Source organism: Lutra lutra, chromosome 14, assembly GCF_902655055.1.
Source record: "Lutra lutra chromosome 14, mLutLut1.2, whole genome shotgun sequence".
Classification (NCBI taxonomy): Eukaryota; Metazoa; Chordata; class Mammalia; order Carnivora; family Mustelidae; genus Lutra; species Lutra lutra.
The window spans coordinates 54,588,536-54,613,961 of NC_062291.1; the positions used below are offsets into that span (position 1 = coordinate 54,588,536).

General features: G+C 36.7%; 1 protein-coding gene across 2 annotated transcripts in view; it reads left to right on the plus strand.

Annotated features, from left to right (window-relative positions):
• The window catches only part of EXOC6 (exocyst complex component 6), a 242,882-nt gene that overhangs the window by 147,364 nt on the left and 70,092 nt on the right, over window positions 1–25,426 (plus strand). For both annotated transcript variants that reach the window (XM_047702238.1, XM_047702239.1), the window contains exon 18: window positions 16,547–16,726. In XM_047702238.1, the coding sequence (XP_047558194.1) occupies window positions 16,547–16,726 (180 nt within the window). The remainder of the gene's footprint in view (window positions 1–16,546; window positions 16,727–25,426) is intronic.

A 25,426-nucleotide genomic window follows, 5' to 3' on the forward strand; every position in this document is an offset into this window, starting at 1 on the left:
TAAGACAAGAAAAGGAAATAAAAGATGTACTGATTAGGAAGGAAGAAATAAAGTTATCTTTGTTTGCAGATGACATGATTTTCTATGTAGAAAATCCAAAAGAATAAAACAAAAACTCTTCTGGAATTTAATTACCAACTATAGCAAGGTTTCTTTTCTTTTCTTTTCTTTTTCCTTTTTTTTTTTTTTTTTTGAAGATTTGTATTTTTTTGAGAGCAAGCACAAGCAGGGTGGAGGGGTACAGAGAGAAGGAGAAGCAGGCTCCACTGATCAAGGAGGCCGATGCAGGGCTTGATCCCAGGACCCAGGACCTGAGCTAAAGGCAGATGCTTAAAGACTGAGCCACCCAAGTGCCCCTATGGTAAGGTTTCAAGATACAAGGTTAATGTACAAAAGTTAATAGCTTTCCTATTGTTAACAGACTCAATAGTGACATGATGTCAGTTCTTCCCAATTTGAGCTTTATTTATTTGTTTGTTTAGTTAGTAAGTAAATAAACTCTACTCCTCATGTAGGGCTAGAACTCATGACCCTGAGATTAGGAGTCACGTGTTCTACCAACTGAGCCAGCCAGGTGCCCCCAACTTGAGCTTTAGATTCAAGGCATTCCTCATCACAGTCTCAGCAGTTATTTTATGGATATTGAGAAACTGATTCTAAAGTTTTGTGGAGAGGAAAAACCCCAGAATAGGCAACATGATAGTAAAAGAGAAGAACAAAGTTGGAGAACTAACACTACTTGACTTTAAGATTTATTATAAAGATTATTATAAAGACAGTGTGTTACTGGCCAAAAAACAGGCATATAGATCAGTGGAACAGAATAGAGAGCCCAGAAGTAGATGCACATAAATGTATTTAGCTGTTATTTGACAAAAGGGCAAGGACAATATGTTAGAGCAGAGTCTTTTCCACAAATGGTGTTAGAACAACCTGCAAAGAAATGAATCTGGATACAGACCTTATACCATTCACAAAAATTAACTCAAAAATGGATCATAGACTTAATGTGAAATTACAAAACTCCTAGAAGTTAATATTGGAGAAAATCTGGATGACCTTGGGTGGCAATGACTTTTTAGATGCCCCACCCATGAAAGTATTGATTAACTGGATTTTATTAAAATTTAAAACTTTTTTTCTGCGAAAGCCATTGTTAATAGAATGTAGGAGGACAAGTCACTGATTGGAGGAAAATATTCTCAAAAGACATCACCAGATTAAAGACTATTACTCAAAATATGTATACGAAGAACTCTTAAAATCCAACAGTAAGAAAATGAACAACACAATTAAAAAATGGGGAAAAGACCTGAGTAGACACCTCATGAAAGAAAATATACAAATGGCAAGTATGCATATGAAAAGATGTTTTATATCATATATTATTAGGGAATTGCAAATTAAATCAAGGAGGATGGCTAACATCCAAAACATTACCACCATCAGATACTAGCAAAGATGTGGAGCGACAGGAACTCTCATTCATTGCTGGTGGGAATGCGAAATGGTATAGCTACTTTAGAAGACAATTTGGCAATTCTTTATAAAACTAAACATGTTCTTACCATACAATCCAACAGTTACGCTCCTTGTTTGTTTACCAAGATGAGTCAAAAACTTATGTTTACACAAACACCTGCACATGAATGTTTGTAGCAGCTTTCTTCCTAATTGCCAAAACTTAGAGGCAACCAAGATGTCCTTCAAATGAATGGATAAACTTTGATATCTAGACAATGGAATGGTATTCAGCACTAGAAAGCAGTGAGCTATCAAGCTGTGAAAAGACATGGAGGAACTTTAAATGCTGTATTACTAAGTGGAAAAAAAAAGCAGCCTGAAAAGGCTGTGTATTATATGATTCGAAGGCAAAACCATGGAGACAGTGAAAGAATCAGTGGTTACCGTAGTTCGGTGGTAGGGAGGATGAATAGGTGGCACACAGAGGATTTTTTTTTTTTTTAAAGATTTTATTTATTTATTTGACAGAAATCACAAGCAGGCAGAGAGGCAGGCAGAGAGAGAGGAGGAAGCAGGCTCCCCGCTGAGTAGAAAGCCCGATGCGGGGCTTGAACCCAGGACCTGGGATCATGACCTGAGCCGAAGGCAGTGGCTTAACCCACTGAGCCACCCAGGCGCCCCCACACAGAGGATTTTTAGGGCAATGAAACTACTGCGGATGACACTGTGATGGTGGATACATGTCATTATACGTTTGTCCAAGCCCATGGGCTGTACAGTACCAAAACTGAATCATAATGTGAACTATGGACTTTGGGTGATAATTATGTGTCCGCGTAAATTCATTGATTATAACAAATGTACCATTCTGGTGGGCCATTTAGATAGGGGAGGAGACTACAGATGTGGGGGACAGAGGGTACGGATATCTCTGTACCTTTCCCACAAATTGTGCTGTCAATCTGAAACTGCTCCCAAAAAAGTTCTATTTAAATTGAAAAAAAGTGAACTCATTCATGTAATTACAAGGTGAAGAAATACAGCATTAATACCAATGTAGAAACCTCTGTCATTCCTATTCCTAGCCGCTGTCTCTTCTTCCTTTCAGTACTGACTTTTAACAGCACTGATTAATGTTTTCTGTTTTTGAGCTCTATTTAAATGGAATCGTGCGGAATGCATCTTGTGTGTCTAACTTCTTTCACACAACACGATTTGGGATATTTCATTTGTGCTATTGCATCTAGCTATAATTTGTTTATTTTTTATTTTTTTAAAGATTCTATTTATTTATTTGACAGACAGAGATCACAAGCAGGCAGAGAGGCAGGGAGAGAGAGAGACAGAAGCAGGCTCCCTGCTGAGCAGAGAGCCCGATGTGGGGCTCGATCCCAGGACCCTGAGATCATGACCTGAGCCGAAGGCAGCGGCTTAACCCACTGAGCCACCCAGGAGCCCCTAATTTGTTTATTTTTAAGAAGTGTATCATTCCAGGGGTGCCTGTGTGGCTCAGTGGGTTGGGCTGCTGCCTTCGGCTCAGGTCATGATCTCAGGGTCCTGGGATCGAGTCCCGCATCGGGCTCTCTGCTCAGCAGGGAGCCTGCTTCCGTCTCTCTCTGCCTGCCTCTCTGTCTACTTGTGACCTCTGTCTGTCAAATAAATAAAATCTTAAAAAAAAAAAAAGTGTATCATTCCATTATAGAATTTACTACAACTTATTTATTGTGTGAACTATAATGTCAATTTTGACTCTTTAGAGACTTTTTTCCTTCCTTCCTGTTTAACTGCATATGTGACCTCTGAATAACTGAAGTATTACTGTATGAGTAAAATAAAATTTGTATTAATTTTTATTACTAAAGATATAAATTCATAAACTGGCATAATCATACATTTTAAACTAGTCAGGTATAAAGTATTAGGAAGTCTTAGAATTTATTTAAATTATGATTATTACATTATTTTACACATGTAAAATTGATATATTACTGCTTCAGTAGAACACTTGCAGTATTCTTGACTGATCAGGTGCATTTCAAATTCTGATTATATGCTCTGTGTATAGTCTTTTGTGTTATCAGTGGATTGTTACAATTTCTTGTTTTATTTGTGCAACTTGATTGTCATTTTGTAAAGGTAGTGCATGGAGCATTTCTTTCTCTTATCACCCATTACCACCAGCTTCTCCTCTTATCTGCCCTCATTAGAGAGGGCTATATAAATCAGCTTATACCTGATTTAATACATTTGAATGACATAAAATCCTAAAAGGTAAATCAGAAAAAAACAAAAGCTTAAATATTTATTGAGTAGGATGAAGAATTCAGTCAGTTATACAGAAGAGTAAATAGTGGGGATGCTACTTTGCCAAAAGCATAAAAGCTAACAAAAACGAAAGTGTTTTGCAGTTCTATAAGCAAAGGACGAAGATCAACAAAATTCATAGACCACCTTAACTCCATTGATACATGACAGTGCTCTGGTTTGTTTTTCTGTAATTTATAATCAGTTAATCACTTAATTATAGCAAGTGCTTCCTATATAAAAGTGGTGGGAAGCAGAAATAGAATGGGGAAGGAAATGGTTGAGGAGTACTTAAAAAAGCTATTTATATCAGATGATTTGGAAACCTGATGACAGACAACGTGGATTACCTAAAAAGTGGCAGATGCTCCTACAAAGCCCCAAGCCATTCTTTAATGCCTTTGAGGTACTAAAGCCCCTGAAAACCAGAAAGGTAAAATGTAGCATCCACCCTTTGAAAAAGAAATGGAGGTAATTTAGGTAAATTGAGCATTAGAAAATTATCCAATTTATAATGCCTATAACAATGCTAGATAATCTAGAAGCTAGATTTAAAAATTATTCTAGACTCTGATACTAGCTGAAAACCTGCAAGGCAGACCTTGGAGATACTGAGGGTTTGGTTCCAGACTACTGCCATAAAGCAAATATCAGTAAAATGAGTCAGATGAATTGCTTGGTTTCTGTGCAGACAAGACTATACTAATAGAATTTAAGTGTGCAGTAGCATTATGTCTATAAAAGTGTACAAACCTTAATTAAAATGTATTTTATTGCTAAAAAATGCTAACCATCATCTAAGCTTTTAGCAAGGTGTAGTATTTGCTGGCAGAGGGTCTTGCCTCAGTGTTCATGGCTGCTGATAGATCAGGTGGTGGTTGCTGAAGGTTGGGATGTCTGGCAATTTCTTAAAATAAGAAAACAAGTTTGCTGCATTGAATGTTCTTTTTGTGAATGATTTCTCTATAGCATGCAATGATATTTTAGCATTTCACCCACAGTAGAGCTTTTTTTAAAAAATGGAGTCAGTCCTCTCAAACCCTGCCTCTGCTTATCAACTAAGTTTATATATTTCAGGTACCAAATATGAAGATAGAATAACTTCCCCTGATTATCACACTGACATATAAAATATTTAAATAAAAAATAATTTCTTAAATAGGCTTTTCTTTCTGCCTCTGATTTTTTTGCAGCTGTAGCACCATTTTTCTTGCCTCCTTTCCTGGAAAATCTGTAGTTATCTTAGATGTATTTCTTTTCTATTGCCCCAATCACACTCTTTCCCCATTATAACTAAATCCTAGGGTACTGCGTTTAGTTATGTCTACTTTTTCCTCCTTTGTCTACAGTGGCAATAGTGAAAGTGGCTAATGAGTTAGATGGTATATGCTACTAGTATTTCTAGAACAAGGTCATAGATTATTAGAGCATCCTTTCTTGAAGTAGTGCAGGAAGAAATTAGCTAGAGAGGATAGCAGATAACTGTCGTTTTGACAGTCCCAACTTCATCTCTGGCTTAAATTTTTAAGGCTCAGAAAGATGTCAAGAAATGTTTCCCTTGCTCCAAATGAGTATTATGAAATGTTAACCTTTTTTTTTTTTTTTAGAATGTTGAATAAAATGTTTTAAATAAGATGCTTGTAATTAATTGGGGTTTTTAACAGGAAATTGAGAAGAACTGACAGAAAAACCAACTCAAACTGCCTTAAACAATAAAAGGAAATTAGTTAGCTAAATGTAACTGGAGGTCCAAGAATAGGGAAGATTTCATGTGAGGCTAAAGCCCACTGCTCAGCAGATGTCACGAAGGACCCAGTTTCTCTATTCCTCCAGCTCTGCTTTATGCAGCATTGGCCTCATTGTCAGGCTATACATGGTGCCCCAGCAGCTGTAGTCTCTCTCTTTCTGGTAACAAAATGGCTGTCTAGATACAGTTCCAAACCTTATATCCTCATGCCCATTGTCATTATTATTTTTTTTAAAGATTTTATTTATTTATTTGACAGAGAGATAGAGAGCACAAGTAGGCAGAACATCAGGCAGAGGGAGAGGGAGAAGCAGGCTTTCCACTGAGCAGGGAGCCCAATGCGGATCTCGATCCCAGAACTCTGGGATGATTACCTGAGCCAAAGGCAGCCACTTAACTGACTGAGCCACCCAGGCGCCCCAGCCCTGTTGTCTTTAAAGGAAGAGTGAGTGGGTCCCTCTACTAGCTGCTATGGAACACCCTGTGGGTTAGAGTGTGATAATTACTAATTGACCTAAATTCATCAGGGTTCATCCTTGAGGCTAGATATAGATTCAGTCCAATCTAGATCAGATGGAGCTCTAAAAGGGGGCAGAGTGATTTTCCAAAATATATTTCGGGACTATTCAAGAAGGGGGAATAGATGAGAGAGAGAAATCATAGATATTTCCTAAAATGTTTAGTTATTATGACTTAACTTGTATGTAAAACACACATGCTCATGTTCCAGGAGGTCTAGGCTGGAGTTTGTGTATGTATATGTTTTTAAAAATTCCTTTGGTAGCTCTTGCACACCTGTGGCTGAGAACCACTGTTAGTATGGTATCATTTAATTCTTATATATTGAAATGAAAAAGAGTTCTCAAATTATGCTAGATTTCTACCTCCAGAGGGCGGTGTTTATTTAACAAGCAGAGGAAGAATTAATTACTTTGTTTATAAGCTAAATCTTTAGAAAAATTAATGTAGGGGTTAATTGATATATTCCTGACTTTCTGGTGATGTCATAGGATTGATAGTATTTTGGTTTCAACTATAGTAGAACTTAACTAGGAAGTACAAACTAATTTTCTTAACAGTCTCTAAATTACAATTAGAAATATTTTTTAGAAATGTCTTATCAAATAATTTAGTGTATTCTTGTGTATAAATATAAGAAAAGCTACAGTGAAAGCTTTTTGTTTCTTTCCTTTACTCTTATTCTTTAAAAATAAAATGTAATGAGTCAGTTCATGTGGTTCATGTACATGTTTTCTAATGATTATAAATCAAGCAGAATCCTTAACGCTTAGCAAGGTTCTTTCAGGTGTTGAATTTAAAACATGTTCCTGCCTGGGATTACTGTCTGAAATTTTTCTTTCACATAGCACAGCCACCTACTGCTTTAGATTTCTTTGTTTGCTATTATACCCTGTGGAAAGTATTTAAAAAAACTTTTGAAAATATAAATACCTCTACCCCAAATTACATATATCATGTTGAGAAAAGTTATCTTAATTTGGATAGTTTGTGGGAAAAGTGGAGGCTGCTCTTGGCATCATCTCAGAAAAATAGATTACAGCTGACCCTTCAACAATGTAGGGGTTAGGGATGCTGACCTCCCCCCACCCCCCTGCAGTTAAAAATCCATGTATAACTTTTTCTTTTTTTAAAATAAGCTCTACACCCAATGTGGGGCTTGAATGCATGACCCCAAGATCAAAAGTCACATTCTCTACCGACTGAGCCAGTCAGGCCCCCCAAAAATCCATGTAACTTTTAACTTTCCCAAACTACTAATAGCCTACTGTTGTTGACAGGAAGCGTTAATGATAAGTCAGTTAACACATATTTGCATGCTTTATGTATTACATACTATATTCTTACAATAAAGTAAGCTAGAGAAAATACTCAGAAAAATCATGAGAAAATACATTTACAGTACTGTATGTATATTTTATTGAAAAAAATTTCATATATAAGGACCCATGCAGTTTAAACCTATGTTGTTCAGTGATCAGCTGTAATTAGCAGAACTCTAGATAATAACAACAGAAAATTATAAATTTGTGGTTCATTTACTTTTCTTAGTTCCTTTTCAGAAAATCAGTGGGCATTGAGTCACTTTATCCAGAAAGCATATAATAATAATAAATTTATTTTACTATATATAAAATTATAAATATGATGATAATGTGGTTTCATTATCATATCATTTTTCTTTCTTCAGATATATACAGTGTTTTTCCCTCATTACTTCAGAATTTCTAGATATTTGGTTTCTCTCTCCATTTCAACTTTTGGTTAATGTTTTAATTGTCCCAAATTGCTTTAAAAATCCAGGAAAATGTGAAATAATATCTCCTTTATTTTAATAAAATTCTATATAGTAAAAAGGGTAATTAAGTATATCACCGGGGAGTCTGGCTGACTCAGTTAGAAGAGCATTCAACTCTTGATCTTGGGATTGTGAGTTCGAGTTCCACGTTGGCTGTAGAGATTACTTAAATAAATAAATATTCAATAAACAAATAAATAAACTTAAAAGGAAGTTTATCATTCATTTTGGAGGTGGATTTAAATTTATTTTTTAAAGGCATGACCATTTAAAAATTGATACATATATATAAAGTTTCACCAAGTACTTTAGCTCTGTGAGTTTGGAGGAGAGGAGTCTCTCGATACTGGATTTTAGAATTTTGTCAGCCATCTCTTTCCCTTCCTGCCTATGTGAGAGACATCCCAGAAAAGCAAGAAAAGTTGTACAGAGCAGTTTAGTACAGGTAGGTGTAGTAGAGGGTAGGAGCAATCAGACTCCAAGTTGTCTTTGCCTTATGGTAGAAACAAAGTGTGCTGAGTATTATGGAATAACTGTAGGGTTCTGAGTTTTAGGCTCCCCTTATCTGGCTTCCTTCTGGAATAGCAGTCTAGCTGTAAATGTTATAAATAAACATTTATATTGTTTTGAGAAATTGACATTTAAGTGGTATCAATAAAAGTATGTTCTGGCATAGTTCTCTGGGCTCTAAGCATTTGCCATCTTGGATATGTGCTCCTAATGCTAGTAGGTTAAAGAGAGATATATATTACTGCTGTGGCTAATGCACATTAAATGTGACCCCCTTTTCCATTTCTTTACTGTTTCATTAAAAAAAAAATACTGTGAATGTTTAATACCCAATGTTTTTCTCCCTTATATGCAGATAACTACAGTAATTTAAGCTGGCTTGGGTTTTCAGTTTGGTGGTTGTTTCCATGCAGTTCACTCAGTAAGCATTTATTGAGTATTACTAGGTACCTGACACTAATGAGTGTAGGGAAACAACATTTTTTTTAAAAAAAGATTTTATTTATTTATCAGAAAAAGAGAGAGAGAGCACAAGCAGAGGGAACAGCAGGTAGAGGGAGAAGCAGGCTCTCTGCTGAGCAGGGAGCCTGATGTGGGACTTGATCCCAGGACTCTGGAATCACGACCTGAGCTAAAGGCAGATGCTTAACCGACTGAGCCACCCAGGCATCTCTACAACTTTTTTTTTTTTTAAATACCTGGCTGCTAAATACTCTTAGGTACATTACATTAATTATAGAAGTTTTGGGGCGCCTGGGTGGCTCAGTGGGTTAAGCTGCTGCCTTCGGCTCAGGTCATGATCTCAGGGTCCTGGGATCAAGCCCCCGCATCGGACTCTGCTCAGCGGGGAGCCTGCTTCCTCCTCTCTCTCTGCCTGCCTCTCTGCCTGCTTGTGATCTCTCTCTGTCAAATAAATAAATAAAATCTTTAAAAAAAAAAAATTATAGAAGTTTTGCTCAAAACAGCACTCTGAGGTTGTGATGGTGATTCTCTTTTCATAGATGAGAAAAATAGGATTTATAAAACTAATTTGCTCAAGATGTAAAGATAAGTGGAAATCAAACCCCTTTGCATTTTCTCAAATCCATATCCCATATTCTTTATGGGCCATTTCCCCAGTATTCATTATTAGTATATCATTATTATATTATATCATTATAGTATATCACTAGTATATCATTATTAGTAAGACGGTGATTTTTAGTTATCATATCATTAGTGATATAATCATATTATCATTATATCATTAGCATATCATTATTATGTATATCATTATTTAGTAATCATTATTATTATTATTTTGTGTTTTTTTTTTAGTAGTATATCATTATTAGTAAGATGATGATTTTTAAAATGGCCTCAGGTGCCTTGACACTTCTCGTAGGAGATGTAGGGATCTATGTCCCCGCCCCTTGAATCTGGGCCAGATGGTGACTGTTTTAACCCTTAGGATATAGTGGAAATAATGTGGTGAGCCTTCTGAGGCTAGGATTTAATTGGCAATGGCACTTCCACCTTATTCCAGTTATTCCAAGCATGGAACACACATGCTTGGAGGCCTGAGCTGCCATGTAAGAAGGCCAGGTGCCCTGAAGCCCTTGTGTTGTGAGGAAACCAAGCCACACCAGAGGGAGAGGCTACCCAACCCAGGTGCTGGACACATAGTGAGGAAAATCTCCACATGATTCCAACCCCCAGCTATTGGTCTCATTCCCAGCCTTCAAGTTGTCCCTGATGAAGTCCCAGATGAAGTTATCTCCACAGTGCCCTGACTGCACTTCTAACCACTAGAAACTTTAAGAATAATAAAATGTTTAAAAAATAATAATAATAATAAAATGTCATTTTAAGCCACTAAGATTTGGGGGTAACTTGTTACTCAGTAACTGGTTCGGCAAGTGACATAAAACTCCTTTCCAGCCCACATGGTCTCCTTTTTTGCTATACTTTTACTAGACACATACTCAGCACTGATTTGTTAATATTTATTCATTCTGTGATTGTTTTATTTGCAGTAGTTTTTTTTCTAGGTTATATATAAACTTCAAGATGGGAAATTAAAAAATTTTTAGCAAGTACTCATCTATTGCCTACTCTTTTGCAAACAGTATTCTAGGTGAACAAAAACGGACACAAAATTTCCTGCCTTTTTTTTTTTTTAAGATTTTATTTACTTGATAGAGACACAGCAAGAGAGCAAACACAAGCAGGGGGAGTGGGAGGAGGGAGAAGCAGGCTTCCTGCCCAGCAGGCTGGATCCCAGGACCCTAGGATCATGACCTGAGCCAAGGCAAAAGCTAACAATGAGCCACCTAGGCGCCCCAGAACTTCCTGCTTTAATGAAGCGTAGATGTCAGTGGAAGTTTTGTGTATACATTACTCAGAGTACCAAATTTATAATGGCCAATAATGTGTTCTTGATAAATGCTAATGTTAAGCTTCTCAATCTTCAGGTTTTTCTGAGAAAATTTGCATTGTGTTAAAAATTTTAATAGGCACTAATGGCTTAAGTTGCTAGACGTTACTATTTTGAGTCAGAACTAATTTGCTACTCCCATAGTTAGTAGAGCTTTAGTAAAATTTCGGGCGATGACATTAATATTAGCTTATCTTAAATTCCTGTTTTTATTTAAAGTAGTGTTTATTTTTAATTTATTCTGTAGGTGAGGAGAGACACTGTGGAAAGTTTGTATTGTGTATGCCAAATTTGTGTTAGATCTCTGAGTGGGGAGAGAAGAAGAATCTTTTTTTTTTCTTTTTAAAGATTTTTATTTATTTATTTGACAGATAGGGATCACAAGTAGGCAGAGAGGCAGGCAGAGAGGGAGAGAGGAGGAAGCAGGCTCGCCATCGAGCAGAGAGCCCGATGCGAGTGAGGCTCGATCCCAGGACCCTGGGATCATGACCTGAGCTGAAGGCAGAGGCTTTAAACCACTGAGCCACCCAGGCACCCTTTTTTTTTTTTTTAAAGAAGAAGAATCTTTCTTGATATACCCATTCCAGTCCTGCTATGAAAACAGGCATCCAGGGGCACCTGGGTAGCTCAGTCGGTTAAGCGGCTACCTTTGGCTCTGGTCATGATCCCAGGCTTCTGGGATTGAGTCCTGCATCAGGCTTCCTGCTTAGCGGGGAGCCTGCATCTCTCTCTGCCTGCTGCTTCCCCTGCTTGTGCGCTCTCTCTCTCTCTCTCTGAGACAGATAAAATCTTTTTAAAAAATAAATAAATAAAATAGAAATCATGAAATCCTAGCACTGAAAGAACCTTCCTGGGGCCTTCCATTTCCTTCATTCCAAGAAAAAAAAAAAAAAAAGGAAAGAAAGAAAACAGACATGCAAATGGAAAAATGACTACCAGTAGTTGGTTTTCTTTCAGTCTAGTGTGGCAATGAGTAGCGAGTGGTTAGACATTGTGAAAATTAGGGAGGGAGGCAAAAAAACATTAAAGTGTGAAAATGACACATTTTGATTGTTCACATTTACCTTCTTCTATACTGTTCTCCTGAAAATTTCTTAAGGCACACAAACCAAAATACCTCGCAGATGTTCCTGAGTATATTTTTTGAAGTTCCAACTCAAATGACATCCTCTCCATCAAGACTTTTATCAAATAAGTAATAATTATTTCCTCCTTTGTTTACTCAGGATGCTTTGTTAAATCTCTACTTTAGCACTAGTTATATTTTGTTATACAGGTCCCTTATTATACTCAGAGGATATGGCCAATCCATCCCCAGTGGATGCTTGAAACCTCAGATAGTACCAAACCCTGTAGATACTGTTTTCTCCTATCTACTCATAGCTATGATAAAGTTCAACTTATAAATTAGGCACAGTGAAAGATTAAAACCTAATAATAAGATAGAACAATTACAACAGTGTACTGCAATAAAAATGAATATAGTGAATATGTGAATATGGTTTTTCTCTCTGAAAGTACTTTATTGTACTATATTCCCCCTTCTTTTTGTGATGATGTGAGATGATAAAATGCTGATGTGATAAGAGGGAGTAAGGTGAATGACGTAGGTATTATGATTAGACTGCTGTTGACCATCTGGTGATTTGTCAGAAGGAGGATCTTCTGCTTCTGGACCATGGCTGACTGCAGGTAACTGCAGAAAGTGAAACCGTACATAAGGAGGGACAACAGTATTGTATCTCTCCCTGGATTGTGATATCCTTGAGGGCAGGAGCAGTCTTACTCGTCTCAGTGTCTTATTATAGTGATCTTATTCATAGACATGATATAAAGTGTATATTAGATTAAACTGTATTCAAATAGAGTATGTGACTACTAATGGTTAGTAATACTGAAGTCTCTTCTTAGTCAAAAATCTAAATAGGTATTAGTTTTGTCAGAAATATTACATTGTCAACACCAACCTACCCTCAAATCAAATTAAATTTCGCTCTCATGCTTTACTGTTCAGAGTGATTAAGTTGTTCACCTTCCTTAAGGTGTTTGTACAAAGTATTCCAGGGGCTTGTGCAGCCTCCCACCCCCCCGAAAAAACCCCAAAACTTCAGAGACACAGAGACTGTTCTAGTTTTAACTTTGAGATTGCTCCATAAGTTTATGTATGTGAGCCTTTAAGAGAAAAGGGTATCTTCTGATCCCCTTTAAGAGATCCCCTTAAGAGACATGGACATCTTTTGCCTTGGTTCCAAAGGCCACAATGCCTAGTCTGCAGTTCCCCAGTCTCCCTCATGGCATTCTATCAGAGTGCTGTTGTTTGAGAAGCCACAACTACCATTTCTTCTTTTTCTGCTTTCTTAAGGTAAAAGTTCAGGTGATTGATTTGAGGTCTTTTTTCTTTTATAAAATAAGCGTGCATACTATAAATTTTCTCTAAGTACTGCTTTCATTAAGTCTCATAAGTCTTGGTATTGTGTTTGTTTTGTTTTACCTCAAAATATTTTCTGATTTTGATCTTGATTACTTTTTTGACCCATTAGTTATTTAATGGAATCTAATGTTCAATTTCCACATTTTTGTGAATTTCTCAGATGTCCTGCTGTTTTTTCATCATTTTTATTTTATTTTATTTTTATTTTCAGTTAGCCAACGTATAGTACATCATTAGTTTTTGATGTAGCGTTCAACGTTTTGTTAGTTGCCTATAACACCTAGTGCTCCTCACAACACATACCCTCCTTAATATCTGTCACCTGGTTACCCCATCCCCCCACACCCCTCTCTTCTGTAATGTTACTGATTTCTAATTTCATTCTCCTGTGTTTAGAGTCCATACTTTGTATGATTTCAGTCCTTTTAAGGCTTATGGCCTAACGTATGCCCTATTCTGGATAACATCCCATGTTCACTTGGAAAATAATACAGCTCTGCTGTATTTGAGTGGGATATTCTGTGGATGTCTGTTAAGTCTAGTTTGTTTATATTGTTGATCAAATCTCTTTTTTCTGCCTACTTAAGTCTGTTGAACCCCTGTAATAATTTTTTATTTCATTTATTGTACTTTTCAATTGCAGAGCTTCTTTTTTAAAAAATTTCTGTCTTTTTATTTATGTTCTATTTTTTGAGGCATAGCTATACTTTCCTCTTTAGTACTTTAGATGTGGTTTCCTATAGTATTTGGACATATTTTAAATCGCTGATTTAAAGGTTTTGTTTTGGGACACTTGGGTGGCTCTGTTGGTTAAGCGTCCAAGTCTTGCTTTCAGCTCAGGTCATGATCTTAGGGTTATGAGATTGAGCCCTGCATCAGTCTCCTCCCTGCTCAGTGGGTAGTTAGTCTGCTTCCCCTCTCCCTCTGCCGGCCCCAGCCTCCCCTTCCTTCTCCCCACCCCACTCAAGCACACTCTCTCTCTCAATAAAAAAAAAAAAAAAAGAATAGTTTTTTGTTTTTTTTTTAAAGATTTTATTCATTCATTTGACAGAGAGATAGAGAGCACAAGTAGGCAGAGCAGCAGGCAGAGAGAGAAGGAGAAGCAGGCTTTCAGCTGAGCGGGGAGCCTGATGCAGGGCTCTATCCCAGGACCCAAGGATCATGACCTGAGCCAAAGGCAGCCACTTTAACCAACTGAGCTACTCAGGCACCCCCAAAATGAATAAATCTTAAAAAAGAAATATTTGTCTTACAAGTCTGATGACTACCTCCTCAGTTAAGAGTTTCTGTTGATGGCTTTTTTTTCCCCTATGTATGGGTCATAATTTCTTGTTACTTTGTGTGACTTACAAATTTTGTTGAAAATAGAACACTTAAATAATATATTATGGTAATTCTGGAAATCAGATTCTCCTCTCTTCCCAAATTTGTTGTTGTTTTTTTCCTGGTGGTTGATTGGTTGTGACTTTTCTGAATTAATTCTATAAAGTCTGTATTCTTTTTCCTCTGTGACCATGGAAGTCTTTGTTTGGTTAGCTTTGTGGTGAGCTAATGATTGGACACAGATTTTCTTAAAAGCCTGGAACCAATAAGTTCCCCAGTCTCTTCTGAAGAACTGTGTGTGTGTATTGGGGCATACCTTCAACACTCAGGCATTTGACAAGTCTGCTTTGGCCTTCACTTCCTGCTTACACAGGGCTTCAAGGTCAGTCATAGATGAGAGCTTAGAGCCTTATTCTGATTCCGGACCATGGTCTTTTCTGAGTTTGAGCACAGCCCCACGCAGGTACATAGCCTTCTAGAGTCCCAGGAATATGTCAGAGCCTTTCAGAGTTATCTCTGGATATCTCTTTCCCCAGTTTTTCTTTTTACTTTTTAGTTAGCTAATTGTATGCCCTGTTAATGTACTGCCTTAGGCATATGTGATGTTAAACAATTGACTTTAATCCTCAGAGAAAAGACTTTTGCACTGGACAGGCCCCATTTTTTTTTTTTTTAAAGATTTTATTTATTTACTTGACAGAGATCACCAGTAGGCAGAGAGGCAGGTAGAGAGAAGGGGAAGCAGGCTCCCCGCTGAGCAGAGAGCCCAATGCAGGGCTAGATCCCAGGACCTTGGGATCACGACCCGAACTGAAGGCAGAGGCTTTTAACCCACTGAGCCACCCAGGTGCCCCAACAGGCCCCATTTTAAATCAAATAAAGACATCCCTGTAAGTGGGGTCTTCCAGGGAAACATCAAATAGTTGAAATAATGATAATTCTCTGGGAATGTGTATTTTTTTATTAAATTTTTTAAAAATTTCTTTTCAGTGTTCATGGGATGTGGTTTTGAAGGCGCTCCAACCCCGTTCGGCCCCACTTGATGACTGTCAGGCTGTTAGTTTTTACCACAGTTGTGGGATGTTGATTTTCAAGGATACTATAGAGCTGGAACAGGGGAGGAAGAATGGAAATAAGGGCACATTAAAACCCTGCAAAGCTCGTTTTCTTACCAAAATGCAGCTGTATTTTTTTTCTTGAACGAACACTGCTTAGATTGCTGCAAGTTTTGAATTAATTTTCAGAGTTCTGGAAAAGTTGATTTTTGACAATTTTTGCTAGTTTTCTTGTTGATTTTATGGAGGAGAGAGTGTTTGGAGATCTTTACTCTGGTGTTTTGGCATCACTTTCATCCTTTCTTTGTTCCTCCTCTGAGAAGTTAACTATCTCTTTCTTTTCTTTTTTTCCCTCTTTAACTTAAAACACCAGCAGCTATTCCATTTCTTCTGTGACCATCCAACTTTATTTTTCTCAGTCAATGGACAGGGGTGGTTTTCTGTGTTCTTGACAATTTCTGCTTTTTTCACTTCTATTTCTCCTAAAAACTGTTAAAGCTCTGAGAACAATTCAGAATTAATAACTAAATTATCCTACCACATAAAAATGGAAAGGTGACATTGAGTTTGGGGTGAAAAAGTGGTGTTAGTCAAGTAGAATATTATCAGCCAAAAAACCAACAGTTTTCTTGGACATCAAATAAATGACTAAGATAATAGACCATGGAAAAATATAAAATAAATCTTAGAATTTTAGATTTATTTATTTATTTATTTATTTACTTGACAGACGGAGATCACAAGTAGGCTGAGAGGCAGGCAGAGAGAGAGAGAGGAGGAAGCAGGCTCCCCACTGAGCAGAGAGCCCAATGTGGGGCTCAATCCCAGGACCCCGGGATCATTACCTGAGCTGAAGGCGGAGGCCTTAACCCACTGAGCCACCCAGGCACCCCAATAAATTTTAGAATTTTAAAAAAGCTTTTTCTGCTATTTGCTTCTATAACTATTTCTTGTTTTTTATTATTTTGTCCCTTGTCAGGATGCTCGACATGCAGCAGAAGGAGAAATATATACTAAGCTTAATCAAAAAATTGATGAATTTGTTCAGCTTGCTGATTATGACTGGACAATGTCTGAGCCAGATGGAAGAGCTAGTGGTTATTTAATGGATCTTATTAATTTTTTGAGAAGCATCTTTCAAGTGTTTACTCATTTGCCTGTAAGTATAAAAAAATTTCAAAATATTATAATTTTGCTTACTAAAGTATATATTAGAATTTAATCTTAGTTTGAGGTTTACTTGTTCAAACCAACTTCCTAGCTTGAATATTTTCTTTCTATTCTTATAAATCCATTTGTGAAGACTTCTAACTTAGCTAGTTGTTTCAAGTTTTAATTTATTTTTAACCAAAATGACTGTAACTCTGTTTCAAAACCAAAACAAAACCCTGAAATTCAGTGTAGACTTAAACTGAAATAAACTCTAATAAGAGTAGTTCTCATAAAAGTCCATATAATCAATGACTTTTCCAGTTAGAAAGGCCAATAAAACTGGAACATTGTTCTCTCCTGATATATAATCATAGTGCATCTACATTTTGAATAATCTATTGATGAAACATTAAAAATATATATGTAAATAGCAGGGACATTTGGGTATGAATAGTCTGGAACACTGGATTCTTCAGATGAGGAACGCAGACTGAAGAGATTATGTTGGGGTTAACATGTTTTCATTAGGTATATTCAAAAATAATAGAACTACTGTTAAAACATGAGTGGAGTAGTTTTTATACAAATAAAATAGGGAAAAATTTGTTGACCTTTTTATTTCATAGTAAGATGTAGCTGAACACAAGGGGAACACAAGGGACCAAAAGGGAAAAAGCAAACCCGGTTTAAAATAATAAAATGTAAAAAGAAAAGAAAAATAAGATGTAACTGAACACAAAAAGAAAGTATTTAATCTCAAGCCTATTTGACTGCCTCCAACCACCTCTCCTGTTTAAAAAAAAAAGTTATTCTCCTCATTTTTTTATTCTTTCTCCATCGTGAGTTGCTCCAAAGAGCCATTTAGAATAGTTGAAAGCAGGTGTTGCTAAAAAATAAATAGAAGAATTTCCTAAAGAGATTTTAATAGTGGATCTGTGCCAAAGAACTTTTAGAAGCTTACCCAGGGATTACATTACATTCCTAACTGCTGTCCTTGTGTTGAAAAAGGGAATCTGTATATATGCTTAATTCTTATTTCAACAAATTTCTAAAGAAGTGTTTCTCATACAGTAGGTATTAAATAATTGTTGAATTAATTTGAATTCATGTTGTCAGTGTACATCTCCAGCCAAAAGCAATCTAAAAGAATAAACGTATGTGTGTACACACACATATACACAGATATATACATACTGTATTTTTATGTTTTAATATGTGTTTCACAGCTTGGCACAGTGAGATGTGTAGGAGTTTTGTGCATAATTTGGGTGGAATTAAGAGATTTTATATGTTAGAAATGGCTAGGACAAATACCTCACTTCAAGAAGCTAAAATCTGGGAGGAAATCCTGCTTTCTCGAAAGTAAGGTGTTACTACGGTACGCCTTATGAGAAAGACAGACTCCTGGCCTAGCTGGACCACTTGTAATCTAGTAATGATATTTTGTTTAGTTTTATGGGATTCTTAATAAGCCATTTTGGATATTTATGTCATCTAACAAGAGTTTTTCTGTAAAGGAAATGAACTTTTATAAAATGCAGGCCAACAAATACAACAATAAGTAATAGGACATGATCAAATAAATAGAAAATTACAGTTCATAGCTAAGAAAAGAGAAAATGGACCTAACAACAGTATATTCTCATTCATGGAATAAACTAGAAACATAATTCCCAAGCAAAAATATTAAGTTATTGACTATAATAAGTTTTAGCTAGCATTGACAATTATGCTGTGGTTTAGTGTATTAATTCTCTGAACACTGAAATTGTATGTTGGACTACATTGTTTTCTTTTAAGCAAAGAACAAAGACAGTGTTATTAAATGCATTATTTTTCTAAGCAGTGTATGTTATATAAGCTATCATTTTTATTTTAATGTTTTTTGTTGTCTCTTTTTAGAGAGGGAGAGCATGGGGGTGGAGAGCGAAGGAGAGGGAGAATCCCGACATGGGGCTTGATCTCACGACTCTGCGATCATGGCCTGAGCCAAAATCATATTAACTGATATGAGCCACCCAATCACCCCTATTTCAGTGTTTTAAGCTGCAGATAATTCCTTAGTTTCAGGTTACCTTTGGACCCAGATGGAGGGAGAGGCCAGTTCTAGACTCCTTCAACTCTCAAAGAAGTTTCAGGAGATTATTTATCACATATAGTCCCAAGTCAGTCAGCTTAAGCAGAAGTAGCTATCCCACTTAGACATGAAGAGTTAAGTAGTGGCCATGTTCCCCACCTATCCTAGTTTTGATATTTTTCGGGGTCAATGCAGTGAGTTAGCATCAGTGGGATCGGGGAACCAAAGGCCACTCTTTGAAATAGTGCAAGTATTGGTCATTAGTGCAAGTAGTTGTACACAGAAGTTGAATCTGTGGGATAAAGCTGACTCTTTCACACACCCCCCAACCCTAAAAAGTTCCTAAGACAGAACACTTAGTTTAAAAGGTCCACTCTTGGGGCACCTGGGTGGCTCAGTGGGTTAAAGCCTCTTCCCTCAGCTCAGGTCATGGTCCCAGGGTCCTGGGATCAAGCCCCGCATCTGGCTCTCTGCTCAGCGGGGAGCCTGCTTCCCACTCTCTCTCTGCCTGCCTCTCTGCGTACTTGTGATATCTGTCTGTCAAATAAATAAATAAAATCTTTAAAAAAAGAAAACTTTAATTGTGAAAGATACTCACTTTTTTTTTATTTTTTTTAAAGATTTTATTTATTTATTTATTTATTTCACAGAGAGAGATAACAAGCAGGCAGAGAGGCAGGCAGAGAGAGAGGAGGAAGCAGGCTCCCTGCCGAGCAGAGAGCCGATGCGGGGCTCGATCCCAGGACTCTGAGATCATGACCTGAGCCGAAGGCAGCGGCTTAACCCACTGAGCCACCCAGGCGCCCCAGATACTCACTTTATAAAGCATATTTAGGTGAATAATTGTAACTTGAGTGTACTGCTTATAATGGCTAACAGATGCTAGTGAAGTCTGATTAATTAGTATATGAAGTAAATATTATTGCATCCCTAAATTAATATTCTTGAAATCAGCAGTTTTTACTTTTTCAGATGTGTAAGTAACCCTTTTTTTCCTAGTATTTTTTTTTCTTTACAGTAGAAAATACAACTAAGTCTAGAAGAAATAAAAATTACCTGTTAACTTGTTAAAGGGTAACCACTGTTAACATTTTGACATGTATTTTCTTTCATATTTTCAAGTCATTTTCTTCTATACAATTATGAGACTTAAGTCTAATTTAAACATAAGTTCTGTTTTTTTTAAAAATAAGATTTTGGGGCGCCTGGGTGGCTCAGTGGGTTAAGCCACTGCCTTCGGCTCAGTTCATGACCTCAGGGTCCTGGGATCGAGTCCCGCATTGGGCTCTCTGCTCCGCAGGGAGCCTGCTTCTTCCTCTCTCTCTGCCTACTTGTGATCTCTGTCTGTCAAATAAATAAATAAAATCTTAAAAAAAAATAAGATTTTGTATTAGCTAGAAAACTTAAAACCAAAGATATTTTTAAAAACATTAAATATTAACTCATCTCTTATGCATATATAAATAGAAAAGGTTGTTGAGCAATTTGAACATACCTATTTATTCTTCATGAAAACTGCCAAATGGAACTCTGTAACATTTTACTATGAATGTGCTGTTTTAAGACCCAGTACTGGTCTGCTTCTAGAAAGAACAATGAACATTTCCTTTCTTCATAAATAATAATAATTATATGTTTGTTTCAATAAAGGTATTTTACTGATTTATAACCACTAAAGGATATGTATAAATGGTAATGACTCTAATTTCTTCATATGTGTATTTGCAAAGGGGACCCAGTTTATCCAAATGTTATACTAACAAATGATTATCTTTTACAGTTGAAGTAAATAGAAGATCATATATTTATGATTCAGTTTGCTCATATTTCTTCCCTTCTCAGAACTCTATTTTATTTTTAGCGATAATGTAATTTTCTGTGCTTACATTTGCTATTACTCTAGAGTTGTTAAAGAAACTAATCTTGTTTGTTTCAACTGTAAGCACCAACTTTTCTTCCAAGAAAGATGTTTTCCTTTGCCTTTTTTTTTTTTTTTAATTCATTTATTTGAGAGAGAGTGCAAACAAGAGAGCAGCAGAGGGAGAGGGAGAAGCAGACTGGGTGGGGAACCCGATATAGGGCTCGATCCAGGACCCTGAGATCATGACCCAAGCTGAAGGCAGCCATTTAACCGAGTCACCCAGGCGCCCCTCCTTTGCTTTCAAATATGCTTCACTTTTGGTTTTCTGCATTAAGAGAAGTCTTGTGATGAATAATAAAAAAAAAATACACGTGATTTTTAGGAATAATGAGTTTATCTTTGGCATCTTTATTACAGAATAGATGCCTAAAAAGCTGTTTATTAAAAAGGATATCTATTGGGGTGCTTGGGTGGCTGAGTCTGTTAAGCATGTGTCTTTGGCTCAGGTTGTGATCTGGGGTCCTGGGATCAAGCCCTGTGTTGGTGGCAGGTGGCGGGCTACCCTCTAAGCAGGGAGTCTTCTTCTCCCTCTCCCTCAACCCCTCCTCCTGCTTGTGCTCATGCACGCGCGTGCACTCTCGAGCACTCTCTCTCTCATATAAATAAAATCTTTTTAAAAATCAAAGAATATCTATTTTTTTTAAAATATTTTATTTATTTATTTGACAGAGATCACAAGTAGGCAGAGAGGCAGACAGAGAGAGAGAGAGAGAGAGAAGGAAGCAGGCTCCCGGCTGAGCAGAGAGCCCGATGCGGGACCCGATCCCAGGACCCTGAGATCATGACCTGAGCCGAAGGCAGCGGCTTAACCCACTGAGCCACCCAGGCGCCCAAAGAATATCTATTAATACAATCATTTCTCCCCATATCTTTTACTCCAAGATTAGAGATGCCTTCCTACCAAGAGAAAATGGCTTTAAAATAGTGGTGGGAATTAGTATTAGAGCCTGTTATGCACATTTCTTCTCACTGTTCATTCAGTGACATCACATTGGTAGCCATAGGCAGGAGTAAATAGACCATGGCAATCAGCAAATCTTATGAATGAAGGCTTTTTCCCCAGAGAATGATTGTTAAACATTTACTAGCATAGCACTAAATATGGTACAGATTTTAAAATCACATTGCCAAAAGAAAAACGATTTATTTTTGGCTAACTCAAGAAATAAATCTGAATATATGTACAATAAAAAATTATAGTAAAAATTAGTTTCAAAACAGGGAAATGTTATTTGATCTTTAAATTCTGTATCTATTTCCCTATCTAGTTCCTTTTAAGGTATTGAAGGGTTTTACCCTTGGCTTAATTTTTTGCTTCCAGGCAAAAGTGTTTTATTGATGGCCTAATTTAGTATCCTTTGTAAATTCTTTATGCTTAGAGCCATAGTTTCCTTCCCTACTAAAAGTATCTGGTGGCACCAGTCTTTACTTTGCATACTTAATTTTCATATATAATTTTGAAACATGCTTTCTTTAAGCGAGAAACAAATATATATCCAATAAAAATGAAGATCCATGATTTGGTCAGAAGCAGACAGTATCTAACTTTAAAAGTCAGTTTCTCCTTAGGGCACCTGGCTGGCTTACTATATAGAGCATGTGACTCTTGATCTTGGGGTCATGAGTTCAAGTTCCACATTGGGCATAGAGTTTACCTTACAAAAAAATTTTTTTTTCTCCTTCAACATTGTTTTTGAAGATGCAGCACTGTATTGAAATTTTAAGATTTGGGGTCTGGGCCTGATTCTTCCAATTAACCAGCACTGTGAAAATAGACAAATCATTCAAATTCTGGATTAATTTGTTAATGTCTGTTTTCTTTCATAGAGCCTAAAATAAAGCTTGTTTTATTTACTTTTATTCCATTACGTAGAAATAAGTCAAATAGTCCAGAATAGTTTGGGATGGGAAGGAGCCCCTCTCCTTGCTCTTTCCTCACACCCACTCCCACTCTCCCAGACTGCTGTTTTTCACCATATGTTTTTATTTCTTCTGGTGGTTACCTTTTTTTTATTATTATTATTTTTATTAACATATAATGTATTATTTGCCCTAGGGGTACAGGTCTGTGAATTGTCAGACTTAACACTTTCACAGCATTCACCATATTAGATACCCTCCCCAGTGTCCATAACCCAGTCACCCTCTCCCTACGTCTCTTCCCCCCAGCAACCCTCAGTTTGTTTTGTGAAATTAATAGTCTCTTATGGTTTGTCTCCCTCCCGATCCCATCTTGTTTCATTTTTTCCTTCCCTACCCCCCAGACTCCCCACCCTGCCTCTCAAATTCCTCATATCAGAGAGATCGTACAGTAATTGTCTTTCCTGATTGACTTATTTCGCTCAGCATAATATCCTCTAGTTCTGTCCACTTCATTGCAAATGGCAAGATTTCATTGATGGCTGCATAGTATTCCATTGTTTGTATATACCACGTCTTCTTTATCCGTTCATTTGTTGGTGGACATCTAGGTTCTTTCCATAGTTTGGCTGTTGTGGACATTGCTGCTAAAAACATGCAGGTGCACGTGCCCCTTAGGATCACTACATTTGTATCTTTAGAGTAAATACCATAGTGCAATTGCTGGGTCGTAGGGTAGCTCTATTTTCAACTTTTTGAGGAACCTCCATGCTGTTTTCCAGAATGGCTACACCAGCTTGCATTCTTTAAAAATAGAGACTAGTGATTCCCTACTATGAAAGATAGGCATGCGTAGCAACATCTTCTTTCCCCTATTTTTCCCATTGATTGTTACATTATGTTTTATTCTATTTATTGTTTCTTTATATAAAATATTTATATTCCTATTTTCTTGTTCCTTCTACTTTAGTCAATATCTTAATTCTTTGTAAGACAAAGATATGAGCTTCCCAACCCTTCTCTTTATTAGTTCTTCATCTACTGTCTTTTGACAACTACTGAGGTCTCTGTCTCTAATTCGTACCAGTTGCTCTCTAGAATTGCTAGAATTGCTGTGTAGCTGTTAACCTGGCATTTTTCCTTCTCTGCTCTCTGGGTGGGGAACTGTTTCCTGGATTCTACATGTTTTTATTGCTCCACTGGTTGGTTTTGCTAAACTTTTCTCAATAACTTCCTCCTATTTATATCCTTACATATCATAGAGTGTCTCCTGTCCTCATGTTTGATAGTTTAGCTGGTTGTATAATTTTAGTTTGACTAGCTTTTTCCCTGATAATTTTTATGGCATTCTCCATTGTATTTTGGCATTCAGGTTTTAGGATATGGGTTCTTTAATCCTTAATATTCTGAAATGTCATGGGAATGTGTGAAAATGTGAGCTTTTATTTAATTCACTTAACTCTTTACTCAGTGACCCCTTTTAAAAATTTTTGTGTCCTTATTCAGTGCAAGGAAATTCTATTATTTTTTAGATAATTTTGTTCCCTCCATTTCTTCTCCTTTCTTTCCTGGACTCATTTTGTTAGATGTTTAAGTTCCCAGATTGATTCTTTATGTCTTTAATCCTCTCCTTCATTTCATACCTCTTATATTTTTTTGTTCTATGTTTTGGGAGATTTTCCCAATTTTATTTTTTAGTCCTTCTCTAAAATACTTTGTTAATTCTTAATTTCTTATTAACCACTTCTGTTTTTAAGTGTTTCTTTGTCATAGAGTACTGTTCTTTTAAAAAAAAAATGGATATATTACCTTTCACATCTTCCTGAATATTAGAGGTGGTTTTGTTTTTTTTTTTTGGATAGGTATTTTCAGTTTCTTTAATTATCTATGTTACCCTCAAATAGGTTTCTTTATTTTGCTCATTCTCTTTTGACAAAGAAGGCCTGGAGAACTGGTAGTAGTTTACTACTGTGTAAATACCCTGTTTTTTGGTACACTTTTCTCCTGAATAGGAATTGAGTGGGAGTTTTTTAAGAACTGGGGGTCATTTTGCCTAGGATTCTTCCCCTTAGAGTGAGCAGGTATGGAGCTAACCATGAGATTATGGCCTCCTCTCTTCAGGACCAACTTCATGTATGTGTGACCTTTGCAGTTACATGGAATCTTGAGTTTAGAAGGTTCCTGCATGTGATTTATGTGCTCAGTTGTTGTTTTCTTGCAATTCTTAATAATTTTTGAACAAAAGGCCCCACATTTACCTTTTGCACTGAGCTTCATAAATTATGTAGCTTTCTCTGCCTCTCTTTCCATTATCACAACACCATGCCAGAATGAGCGGAACTCTTTTTCTCTCTCTCTTCCTCCTTCCCTCCCTCTTTCATTCTGCCTATAACCAGAAGCCTTCAGCTCTCCCCTAAATGTTCTTTCATTATGGAATTTGCCTGTGCTTTCTAGTTAAGGGATCATTGACATAGTTGTTCAAGAAATCTTTAATCATCTTCCCTATTTTTCCATTGCATTTCTCATTTCTGTCCTCTTTCACACCTGCCATCTCTGGACCTTTGATACACAGATGGCTCTCAGCTCCACTGTAGTTCCCTACTAGCAAATAATGCGCAGTGTCTTTCTCTTCTCTGTTTCATGTACTGTCTTCCAGAAATTATTTTCTCTGCTATTAAAAATTTATTCCTTTTTGCAATTGTGTGCTTTTTATTTCACTTGTATCTCAGAGTGAATGTGGAGAAAAAACATTAACTTAGTCTACCATCTTGATTCTGAACAACCTGCTTCCTTCTCTTTGAAGTAAAATGATTGGATTAGGTCATTTCTAAGGTCCTTATATATAATAT